This window comes from Notothenia coriiceps, unplaced genomic scaffold, assembly GCF_000735185.1.
Source record: "Notothenia coriiceps isolate Sejong01 unplaced genomic scaffold, NC01 NC01_scaffold00037244, whole genome shotgun sequence".
NCBI classification, from domain to species: domain Eukaryota; kingdom Metazoa; phylum Chordata; class Actinopteri; order Perciformes; family Nototheniidae; genus Notothenia; species Notothenia coriiceps.
The window spans coordinates 10499163-10512008 of NW_011369945.1; the positions used below are offsets into that span (position 1 = coordinate 10499163).

The window sequence follows — 12846 nt, forward strand, 5'->3', positions numbered from 1 at the left end:
ATCCCACTCGGGCGTTCTCACTCCTTCTTACATGAGAACTGGTGGGGGAAGACAAAGGGCGACGGAGTCGACGAGCGCAGGAGGGCATTTCTCTCATCCTGCCTCAATGAATTCCTAACACGCTGCGCTCTGTCCCAGAGGACAATTCATCGCATTGGAGAACCCTGAGCTTGCTGCCTCTCAATGAACACCTGGTGCGCAGTATGTGCCGCACGCCGCGGCCACCCAGCCATCGCAATGGGAATCATCTTGCGCTCCAGCAGGCCGCTCCACTGGGTGGGTCGGCTGGAGAATCTGAGGAATTACGTTTCCTCTTGTGTGTTTTTTTAATTTCAACCATTTGTGAAGACGGCCAGTGACGTATAGCATGACATGTGAGCTGGTTCCAGGCCACCGGCGTCTCTAAACCGGCCTCCTGGTGGTGCTTTCCAAGATCATTTCCTTGTTTTTTCATGTCGTGTTTGACTTTAATGTGTGTATTCAGTGAGGGAGCTGTTGTGGAGGTGTAGGTGGGGGAGAAAATATTCTGTCCATAAATACCAGTAACGCATGTTTATTTTTAACGTCTCAAACTCGTTTTTTATCAGATAGACTTTCATATATTTTCCACTCTCACCTTTTTGCTTGCTGCCTTGAACATATGACACATATATATAACGTGTTGATTACTCGAGCAGGACTTTTGTGATCAGTACTGCATTGTGGTTAATCGCGATCAAGTAAGAATATGTGGAACACATGGTTCAATCATTTGACATTTCAATCAATCAAACCCATCAAATCAAGTTTATTTATAAAGCACATTTAAAAGCGATTTTTGGTCGAGCCAAAGTGCTCGCGAGCAGTACATGTAATAAAAACCACCCAATACTACATCCACAATAAAAAGACAATAAATTACAACATTAACATTAAAGTGCCCACATTTTGAGATGAAAAAGGGATTCAATGTTAAATTAAGTACTATGTTTGGAATCACTCTACATAATTTGAATGTCATGGTTGTATGCTTACTTCAAAGAGGCTGGTTAACCACCGCGATAAGCCAATTGGACAGAAGAATTAATAGCCAACTGGTTGCAACAGTTTCATAAATGCAAATGCGTTCTCCAGAATCTTAAAACTGTTATACTCCCCAGCTGGTTTCTCATGAGAGAAACGAAGACCATTTAAAAGCATTTACTTAGAATTTGAGACACCCTCCTGCATAGGACATTTTCTCACTATTGATCTGACGTTTTAGAGACAGATGATTCAATTGATTCATCTGGAAAGTACGTGCCGGATTGATTGAAAATAGAGAGTAAATTGCAGCCGTGCTGTTTCAACATTTCCCTTTTGATGCTTGGTTAAGTGTACTTGTATAATGAGTCTAAATTATCTGAGGTAATCAGGACGAAGCCCTCCCAGCTCTGAGACTAGACCGCCGTGAGGGGATTTCTGATCAACATGCAGAAAGTAAAGGATGCTTTTGACTGCGATATAACATATTCCTCGTGCAGGCAACGTCAGAGCTCTTCAAAATGTCCTCAGCGCGAGGCACTAATAAAAAACTTACATAGAATAGCCCGGGGGCGTCCAGATTGAAAAATATGTACGCTTTTACTTTGTCACATGGGAGAAACACCAGCACCGTTTTAGTTCACCCTGTCGTAATCTCTTTGGCCATCACTCGCGGCTCAGAGAGCAAATTGAAACAGTCCGTAATCTGATCTGGACTGAACACAACTATCCTGAAGACACCGTTTCGAAATTAAAAGAAGACCTTTTCCCAAACATGATCACATCCTCAATGTAAAGATTACGTTATTTAGCGATATACCTATAGATACCAGGTCAGTTTACATGCCTTTCTTTTTCCCACCCCTATGTATCATCAGTGCTTTTTCTACCTGGTAGTTTCCAACACTCGCATCTGCATTGTGTTAGCAGATGTCTTCCCTCCTGTCCTATACCTCTGTCATTGAGACTGTAGAAATGGATCCAGTTCAGTCCAGGAGTTCCTGTCCGCCCGTCACAGCAGCTTACTGGAAATCCCCATGCAGAGCGACTCCCTTCAGAACACAACTCTGGGGAAGAAATCATAGAAAAAAGGATATTTCTTGTAACTCAAAACGGAACCATTTTTGTAGAAATCACTACAGTATTGGGCACATAGAATATTGTAACATATTTTTTAAGATACCACAATGATGAAGACATCCAGGTAATTATTGTTTGTGTCGTGGCAACAATGGCCGCTTCTATAAGTAGAAAACTAGATTCAGATCCAAAAAACGAAGAATCAGATTGTCTTTAACTCTGGCCAGAGAGAGCCCACTTATATTTAAACATGTACAGACTACTGTCAAACATATTTTTAAGAACCTCAGGTGACTCAAATAATGTTTGCAAGAATCATATCCTTGCATTAGCTTCTATTTGTTGTATTGTGTCACACTGTTGGAGGAGCCTGGACCTAAGATTTCCGATCGACATAACACTGTAGCTCTGTACGAATGACAAAAAGCCTTGAATTTGGAAAAAAATATCCTTGCAGTTGTTCTGACTCAACCAGTCCAAGTCGGCAGTTTATATCTCATCAGACATTTGTGTGAATTTGTTTCATTCCATTTCATTTTATTTGTCCCGCTCATGGTACGCAAAACCAATACCACAATAATTGCCACAAAACAATGACTACCAAAATACCGCCATTGAGCGATAAGCGAGAGCAGCGAGAAAGAATAAAATCTTAGTGGACCTGCCCCTTCGAAAACAACACAAATAAATACAAATAAGAAGCCCTTCATAATAAAGTATTTTTTTTTTTTTTCACAGCCAAAACATAAAGTATCTTGGGATACTAAGAGAAACACAAAAAAAATACTTATTTTCCCACTTAACGGTTAACGGAAAAAGAAACCAAAACAACACCAAAACATCACATGTCAGGTAAGGAAAGAAAAATATGGACATATTCCATATTGGGTGGAATTTGGGTGGATTACGTTTTATTAAAAAGGGCCTGAGAAGCCTATGGCTGAGCCCTCCTGAGGTTCAGAGGTCAGGCCTCTACCTGTGTTGTTGTATGGCGGAGTCCACAGCAGGGTGGGCGATGGTCCTTGAGTCCAGCCACTTTTCCCTTCCCCTGTCCTTGGCCCTGCAGCCGTGATGCAGTCTTGTTCGAGGAGCCTGACGGCACCCACACTTCAAACTTCAGCCCGTCCGCCCCCCACGCTCTGAGTCCAGACCCATCTCCCCGGTCTGCAGGGGAGAGGAGGAACATGTGATAACAGTAATAATAATGAATAGTGTTTATTTAGCATAGCAACTTCACGAGAAAATAGAATTCAAAAATTGCTTCACAAGAAAGAACAAAAGTTCAAATTAAGAAATGTTGTTGTGAAATGGTAAAGGTCAACATAAGAACAGAACACATCACAACATCTCAAGCGTAAGCAATGTAAAGTCCCGAGAAAGACAAATAGAGGCAATGACGGAACATTTCATCACCGATAAAATAGGACTGAAAAAGTGACATTTAAAGCAAAACAAGTGAAATAGGACTTTACTTTAATTAATAGATATGTACACGAAATTAGATTGTTTCTCAGATCCCTTCAAACCGCAGCGCTCAAGACATATGAACAATTAAAGAAAAGCATTTTTTGAGTTGAAAATCAACGAGGGGAAAGAGAAGTAGCAACAGTGTGTGTGTGTTATATATATATTATGTGTGAGTGTGAAGGGTGTTCTAATACTCTGTGTGTGAGGTGTCTGCTGTGTGTGATGTGTAATTTATATCTGTGGGTGTGGTGCTTATATATAATATGTGTGTGTGAGGTGTGTGTATATCTGTGGTGTGTTTATATCTGTCTGTGTGTGAGGTGCGGTATTATGATCGTGTGAGTGTTTGTGTGAGAGGTGTGTTTATATAATATTGTGTGTGTGCGTGCGTGCGTGCGTGGCGTGCGTGTGTGTGTGTGGCCTAGCATTGCTATACTCTGTGGGCACCTAAATCTGTTTAACACCAGTCACGTGTGGGAGACTCCGCCTTCCTTATGGGAGACAAATTGGAGATCCCCATAAGGGGAATCATTCATTTTAGGGTGAAGACTTGGTTAGGTTAGGATTAGGGTAAGCATTGTGGTTAATGGTTAATGGTTACCGGATTAGTCCTCCAGGAAATGCATTAAATCAATGTAAGTCCCCTGAAGTGATGTATACATGGTGTGTGTGTGTGTCGTGTTACGTGTGGTGGTGTATGGTGTGTGTGTGTGTGTGGTGTGTGTGTGTACCTTGATCGCTGTGCTTGCAGCTGAAGGCCGGGCGTCCCACCCGGGCCGGCGCTCTTCTGTTTGGTGAAGATGACGACGTGCCTGGTAGAGGGAAAGACGTTCCTCACGCCAGTACGCTTCCTCCGAGCCCCCCGCAACACCGTCAGGCTCGCCCTGCCGCACCAAATCGCAGCGCTCCGTCACCCCTGGAAATCTGAACACACACCCACACCCACACACACACATCACACACACACCACACACACCACACACACACACACACACACACACACACCACACACACACACACACACACACACACACACACACACACACACACACACACACACACACACACACACACACACACACACACACACACACACACACACTGTCACGTTGATTCACTTATCTAGGCCCGAGGCCCAGGCCCAGGGCTTTAATCTGCAAAAGATATCATCTTAATTTATATCTTAAGAGCCCATTTAGCCTTGAATTATGTTTTAAATGTGTCTTCTTTTTTTTTGCCAGGAGGTTTTAATAGTTCACTTTTCCCTCATCCACTTTTATTTAATTGAAGAAATAATATTGAAAAAATGCTAATTAATATCTGGTGGCTTGTAAAAACAATCGCAGAGTTTTCTGAACATTTTAAAGAGCCAGTACGTCCATGTTTATTTCTCAGTAGCACAAACGTTTTTGACATCTTTATTACCTGAGGTTATTTCATCTTTAGGCTTTAACAACACACTTTCTCTGTTTCCGAGCACATTTCTCACTCACCTACTCACATTTTTTGATTTACAGTTGCGAGACATTTCGGCTGCACACACTGAAAAGCCTTATTCTCCAGAAAATAAAGAATAGGACAAAGCGGTATTATAATTACAGTGCCTTGCGTGGTGACATGCTGCATTCCCCCTTCACAGGGATGCTTCTGTCTGTTGGATCTCTGCTGTAATTGGCCAGCTGACTCACGTCTTTTGTTCAAAATGTGACTTTATTGTTCAAGTCGATGACAGGGTTACAGGACTTTTGACATGTTGTTGCAAATCCTACCAGAGGCAGATGGAGGTTGATAAAAGTCCAATCTTATGTAACGCTCCCCGAGGACTCGACCCAAGTGTAGCAAGGACACAAATAGACAGAAACCAGACAGCGTTTTCTCAACTTTATCCACAGATTAAATAAAAATGACTGATAATTTAGAAGCAACCGGTCACACACACATATATTTAAACCTGTAGATATGTGTGTGTGATGACATAAGTGATGCTTCACACACGTAATGAACACCCACATACACACACCTGCACTTACGGTCTTTTCACTTGGAGAGCGATTTGAAGTAGCTCAATGGGAGTGTTTGTGCTGCTGTAATCTCCCCTCGCTCGAAAAGGGGAGGAGGATAGTTGTGTGTGTGTGTGTGTGTGTGTGTGTGTGTGTGTGTGTGTGTGTGTGTGTGTGTGTGTGTGTGTGTGTGTGTGTGTGTGTGTGTGTGTGTGTGTGTGTGTGTGTGTGTGTGTGTGTGTGTGTGTGTGTGTGTGTGTGCATGGGAGTCAAACGTTTGTCACGACTAGCCCTGAATGATACTGCTGTGTCAGAGTAGCACAATATGGGGCAAGTGGATGTGGTGTTTTCTGACTTTTTGATGAAGGTTAAAGCTGTTTGTTTGTGTTTTGAAATCGGTAATTACTGTAAGAGTGTACCAAAGTGTCTCCGAAGTGATTAGTAATTTCTTCCACTTTTATTGGCTGATTTCTCTATTTGTGTTTTTGGTTACTTTCATAGCTTGAAGTAAAACAAAATGATTTTTAAGAGCTGAAAGGATGGTATGTGAATATTTTCACTGGGGTTTTAAGTCCTCACACACTCAAAAGTATTTGTGTTTTCTTATGCAAGAACGTGTTCACAATACACTTGGTTTTCATACCAAGCAAACACAACGTCTTGAAGTAGCAGCAAACATTTGAAAAATAAATGCTTCTTTGGAGACCGGAAGATTAGTTTGAAGTGCATTTTGATTAAGAATATTTGTGATATTTTGAATTCCTAAACAGTCAAACATGTTTTTGGAATTCTCCTTTTTAATAAACAAAAATCTATAAATATTGGAGTCTAGGAGCGATTTGAATTCCATCTTTTTCCAACTGCCTGACCTCATCTAGATAAGTTAGTTTCTTTCCCTCTGAGAAAACTAAAACTGGGACTTGTTTCACAGTTTCACAATCTGGGACAGGCGCTCTCACCGGACATCCTACGATGAGGTCGCTGGCCCTAAGGTCCTCGCCGTGCCGCTGGGCGTGTCTCAGGATGGAGAGGGCGGAGTCGGAGGCGGGGTTTATCCCTCCCAGCTCCTCCAGGGCCTCGCAGTACTGCTCCATAATATCTTTGACAAGTATTTCACCCAAAAGAATAGTACAAACCGTCTCTCGATATCTTTAACTGAGTAATTTTAGTGATACATTCGGGATTAGTGATCAGAATATTTAAAGAGTAGACTAAACAGATTTGTATGATACAGAGAGACGACAGGGTTACGTAATCCATTTTGACCAATCAGCCTGTTTTTTTAGCTTAGTGGTGAAACATCCAGCGTGACATATTTATTCAGGAAATTATTATTTCTATTATTAGGTATTATTTATTTGTGTAACTTCGGTGAAAAGTACGTTGTTTCGTCGGGGTTCCGAAATGTCTTTTTGTTTGTTGTTATAATTTTGTAACGGGGGGATAAATGTGACTGGTCACCCTGGGTCAGGCTCTCCCCCCACTCCACACACCACACAACACACACACCACACACCACACAACACACACACACCACCACCCCACACACACACACACAACAAACACACACACCACAACAACACAACACAACACACACAACCACCACACACCCACACCACCACACACCACATTTTGTATTGTACGGAGCAGTCGTCACACCCGGCACCAGGCAAAGGCGTGTGGAAGCGTCATCGCCAAGTTTCCTTTGTGTCACATCCGCCACGTCGCGAAATTCGCGACCGACGAGAGGTCTCAATTTGTAGGGCGGACGGAGGACCTCGTGGCGTGTGAGCCGGCTTTACAGGAATTTTGTTCAGCTCCATGCTTTTATAGTTTTATCTCTATGTGACAGTGAGCGGGTGTAAATTCGTATTGTCAGACGTTACTTTACCACCAGAGGACACGCGAGGTGAAGAGAGAACCGCGTGGCCATTGAAAGTAGTTTTCTTTTCAAAAGCGTTCTCTGTGAGGGGGGATGCAAAAAAAAAAAAGTACAGGGAAAATTCCCGAGGCATGATTTTGGTTTATGAGATTTACTTTTTTGTGATGACTTTGTTTCCCTGACTTGAATTTACATGGTTTTGTTTATGGAAATGTCTTTTGGTTATGGTTAATGACATAAAATACAAATAAATGTGTTAAAGGACTAATGTGGCAGAAACGAGAAAAAGTTGGACGAAAATAACCAGGGGAGAGTTACTTTTATTGACCGGGGTTCGGACGGGGGGCGGGGGGGGGGGGGGTCAAGTTTAACCAGGATCTTGGCGTGTGCTGATCCAGATTGAACAGGAAAAGGAACGTGGAGGCAGAAGAGAGAGGGGGACAGGTTGTCAAGGTTTGAGGGGGACGGGGGGGAGAGGGGGACAGGATGGGAGTGACAGACGTCCGAGGGAGAGTCTCCGACCTCGTCATGNGAAAGCAGGAGGAGGAGGAGAAGAAGGAGAGACAGGGTTCAAAGCGATTATTAAACGTAATATTTAGGCAGTTTTAAGATATTCATAGATAAGTGCAGTCCATTTAGCATTTGGCTAATATTTACTTAGATTGTATTTGTATGTTGACTAATAAATTAAAATGATTAAATTAATTAAATGATTTGCTAATTTTCAGAGTAAAAGATTAGGGAAAGGACTTAAAATGTTTGTGAGTAAAAAAATATGAATTTATTTTTATTTGTAGGATTGTGAAAGAAAAGGCTGCCTTTAAATAATTTCTAAAAATAGTGCACGTTTTTCTATATAACTGCAAACACAAATGTCTGTATGGAGAGAAAATACATAAAAAAAGTGTAATGCTTATATGGGAAGTCCTTTTTTTTTTTGCTTAATGTAAAATTAAAAACACAATTAAAGAAAGAAATTCCCTCGTAAATCCACTTCTCTCCACTGAAGGGTCAAAGGTCACCGGTGTCAAGATAACATTGTTGCAGGAGAGAAAGTCTGGGACTACAAAAAGAAATTGGAGTAACGCCACACCCCGAGCATTATTGGAAAATAACTGATCTGTGTTTTCTTGATTTATTAAAGCTTCCTTCAGTGGATGCATGTGAAAACATTGGATTATAATAAGGGGGGGGAGGTTACTTATTGGAGATGTTTCTCTTTCAGGGAGTTCGCCTTGTTTGTGTTTGAGAGAGATTTAGGAACAAGCTCAAATAAAGTCAAAGACAATGAAGTCAAAAGTAACATATACTAAATATGTATGATACAAATTGCAAGTATAAAAAGGCTAAATCAGGATTATCTCGTCATGTGTTCAGACTGAACGCAGCACATTGAGTCTCCCCCTGTGACCCAGGCTAAAGAAAACACTCCCTGCAGCCAGAGTGTTTTTAGAAACTAGTGTAAACAGTAAAGAATAACATCACTAGTTTTAGAATAGTTACAAATACACATGTCTTTCAGTTTGTTAACGGAGGGATATTTAAGGAAGTAACAGAAATATTAACGCTTTGACTGAAAATAGAGTGATTGCATGTTTTAAACTTTGACGATGTGAAGCACTCGATACACTCTGTTTGCATTATGTAAGGACAATAAAGTAATCTAATCTAATGGTGAGGTTATAGGCTAAAAGAAATACAATGTGAAATTGGAATATTAAAGCTTTTACAGAAAAGTGAATTTGTTTTTCATTTAAAACTGCAGTTGTGACGCATATTATGTTAAAGTAAATGCCAAAATGTGTAAGAATCATCTAAGAAAAGCCATATTTGTGTTGCTTTTTGTTAGCTAACATTTATAATGTGTTAACAATAGTTAAACAAGATTATCTTAACTTCATCATGAACATATTAAAGCAAATTAAAGTTGACTTAAGGATAGAACAGGCTTTTAAAACCTGTGTTCCTCATGGATCCTAATTAAGATACTTCTTAACTGAGGTTTATACACCAAACAAATTAAGAAATAAATTAAAGAACACATCACATGTCTGTATTTATGTCTGGGTACAAGTTTTTTTTTAAATCAATTATAGCTTATAAAGGAGAAAGTAATTATTTTGCTAAACATTATGCGAAAAAAGGTGTTCCTCAGGGCTCTTGTTTAAGACCCTTCTTAATGTATATATTTTTTGGTTAAACCTCATGTATGTTTAAATTCATCTTGAAGCTGATAAAAAGTCTGTTTCTGCTTTCATTTAGAAGTGCTATGTCATGTTAAGCTCACAGTTCTACCTAAACTTAACTTCAAACATGATCAAACTTCACGAAACAACAAACAAAATTACGGATTTTCACCAACTTGTAACCAGAAGATACGTTTAAAATCCAGATAAAATGCCTTTCTCTAATCAAAAGTCTAACTTATGTCACATTTAACTTCTTTAACTTCATTTATTTTATCTTGCTGAGCTTCAACTTTCTGTGTAAACTTGAAACAAATTATGGGCTGCAGCGAAATAAAGTTGACAAGAACAAAAAAAAAGATGGAACAATTAAACGCAGAGTATCCACCCTGTCTATCTATCTGTCTGTTCATCAGTGTGTGTGTGTGTGTGTGTGTGTGTGTGTGTGTGTGTGTGTGTGTGTGTGTGTGTGTGTGTCTGTGTGTGTGTAGCAGTATTGTTGATGTTAACACAACCTCAGACACACTGATAATAGAGCAGCTGGAGCATGAAATCACATAGAAAGACAGAAAGAGAGAGGCAGAGAGGGAAAGAGGGTGGAAAAAGAGACAGGGAGATAAAGAAATAGAAAGTGACATGGCGATATCTGCGGTAAACAAAAAAAAGTTAAAAAAGAAATAAACTGAAAAAGACAGAAGAGGGGGTTGTTGAAATTGAGAGAGGAGTGGGGGAGGGGGAGACAGAGAGAGAAACAGACACCAAATTCATTGTTTTCATTGTCTAATTTGAAGGGGAGAGGATGGAGGGATGGGGGAGTGAAAACCGGGAGGAACATGAGACGGGTTGAGAGGGATTCACACACATTCCTGTTTCACACTGAAGAGAGACCAGAAAGTGGCGTTTTTTTTTTTTATAAGTTTCCGTGGCCTTGATTTCAACTTGCAGGACTTTTTTTTCCATCTGTGTGTTTACTTACACTCCAATATTGGATTATAAGTGTTGTTCCTGCCAACATTTTGAGCCTAAATTACCATTTTGGGGAACTAGGACTGCTAATTTAGTATACATTAGATGAATTAATTGATCGTTTGTTTCATAAAATGTCAAAAATAAAGTGCAAAATGTCAATCAAGTTCATTAAAACAAAAAATATGTATTAAAAAGTCTTGTTTCATTGCTCCAAAACTCATATACATTCAGTTTATTTTATTTGAGAGGCTGAACACAGTATGTACTGCCTTTTAAAAACGTTTCTTTTGATCTAACTGTCCTTGCAGCTCCATTGGTGACAAAACTATGGTGTTTTAAAGTTTGATATGACTAACATTTGATCTGCTAGACTATGCTATGCTGATTGTTTTAAAGGCTGGACTAAACAAGGTCACATAGTCAAAGACATCAGACAAAAATGGGTGTAAATGGCGTAATTATAGTATGTCTTAATCCAGTTAATTAAGTTCAAAAGTAAGTCACCAAGAGGTCACATTTTTCTCGTAGGTTTCTGAATTTTCTTGGGACAAATTGATTGAATCAGGAATTACTAACTCTAATCAAAGTTCACCTGTTGTTCAATTCTTCCGGTCAAATATATGCTATCTCTGTTATAAGTGGGATACAATTGTATTAAAGTGCACAAATATACATGCGTGCTTATATGGAAAGAACCAAACTATGACTGTTAGGGAAATATCTCTTAATTATACTTTTCTCCAGTGATTTTGTTCATTTAACATTCAAGTTTTGTGTTGTTCTGTTTCCTTGTAATGCTGCACAATCTTCTAAAGATGCTGTTGTGTGTGATCAATACTCTTTAATTGCACCAGTAAAAAAGCTGCCACTGAATTCAAACCAAAACAAAGTTGTATTTTTGAGTAGAAAGCAGGGTTTTCTAGCCGCACTAACAGGTGATTGTTTATAATAAAACCAATGTGTTCAAGAGAGAGCATGTTGCAGGGTTTAGTCAGTTTCTTTCTGACCACAGTGCGCTCCCAGGCTAAATTTACTCGGTACTGGTTACACGCTGGAAAAGAGCTCCTGATATAGTCTGCGTAAACACACATGGTCTTTATTTCTGAGTGCACTGACTCTTTTTAAGAATGGCGCTGTATTTATCCAGGAAAAGGTTTCATGGGCATGTTTACGCACATTTTGTAATGACTTCCTGTCGCACATTCTCACACTCCCACACACTCACAGACACAGAGTGCTGTTGAGCTGATACTCTGCCGACGGAGATGCAAGTTAGGAGGGCCAATGCCTTGCTAAAGGGCAAATTGGGGCGTTGATGTTTGATGTGTGAAGAGTTTTCTATCTCCTTGTAAGTGCATGGTGTCAAATGTGTGACCTGTAACCGGAGAAAGTGCTAAATGTATATATATATATAATGTATGTAGGACATGTTTGCGTTGCAGCAGGATAGAAAACTACAAAACAAAAGGCATTGCACATAAGAAGAAATTAAAGAGTAGAAATAAACAATACTAGAATTTAAAAATCTCTAAATAAATAAATAAAATACGTTTCCCCGTCATCTAATCAAGTGTTTATCAGAACTATATGGAAGATATATAAGGCCATAGTTAAGGGAAAGTGCACTGCCTTGCTCATGGGCATGGTTTCAGACACTTTGCTGTAGGGTTTTATCATATCACAAGCCTCTAAATCAGTGGTTCCCACCCTGGGGGGGCGCCAAAGATCGCAGGGGGGGCGCCAGGCCTCAGATGATTTGAGGACAAATATCATATTTAGACTTTTTCTTTTTTTACATTATTGTAAAGCAATACATGATTGTCACTAAAAGCCTTGTCTCTAAATTACAATAAAATATAAAAAATAATTGGCTAATTAATTTGAAAACAAATTCAAGTTAGTATTAAAGGCATAAAAAGACAGAAATGTATAATTCTTTCTTTAATAGAAATGTTTCTTCTGCCCGTAAAGTGTCCAAACCAGGCTTTTCTGGATAAGCGCAATTTTAAAACATAGTCATCGTCCATGCCGGTTTCAGTTGGATTATTTGTCCCAGTTGCTCCGATCAGATCGGTCTCCTCCATTTTGTAGATTATTTAAAATAATCTACAAAATGGAGGAGACCGATCTGATCGGAGCAACTGGGACAAATAATCCAACTGAAACCGGCATGGACGATGACTATGTTTTAAAATTGCNTAGGTCTAACTTGTCCTTTTCCTGCACCTCCCGTCTTCTCTCTCCCCCTGTCCAACAGTCC

The 12846-nt window shown here is 39.9% G+C and overlaps 2 protein-coding genes across 2 annotated transcripts in view; one reads left to right on the forward strand and one right to left on the reverse strand.

Annotated features, from left to right (window-relative positions):
• Positions 1 to 12846, forward strand: part of angpt2b (angiopoietin 2b) — a 510244-nt gene that overhangs the window by 322952 nt on the left and 174446 nt on the right. The gene's annotated exons all lie outside the window — the stretch shown is intronic.
• Positions 1 to 12846, reverse strand: part of arhgef40 (Rho guanine nucleotide exchange factor (GEF) 40) — a 146410-nt gene that overhangs the window by 113840 nt on the left and 19724 nt on the right. The window contains exons 3-4 of the mRNA XM_010793476.1: positions 7294 to 7300; positions 6509 to 6648 (exon numbers count right to left, since the gene is read on the reverse strand). Of these exons, the coding sequence (XP_010791778.1) occupies positions 6509 to 6643 (135 nt within the window). The 5' untranslated portion in view covers positions 6644 to 6648; positions 7294 to 7300. The remainder of the gene's footprint in view (positions 1 to 6508; positions 6649 to 7293; positions 7301 to 12846) is intronic.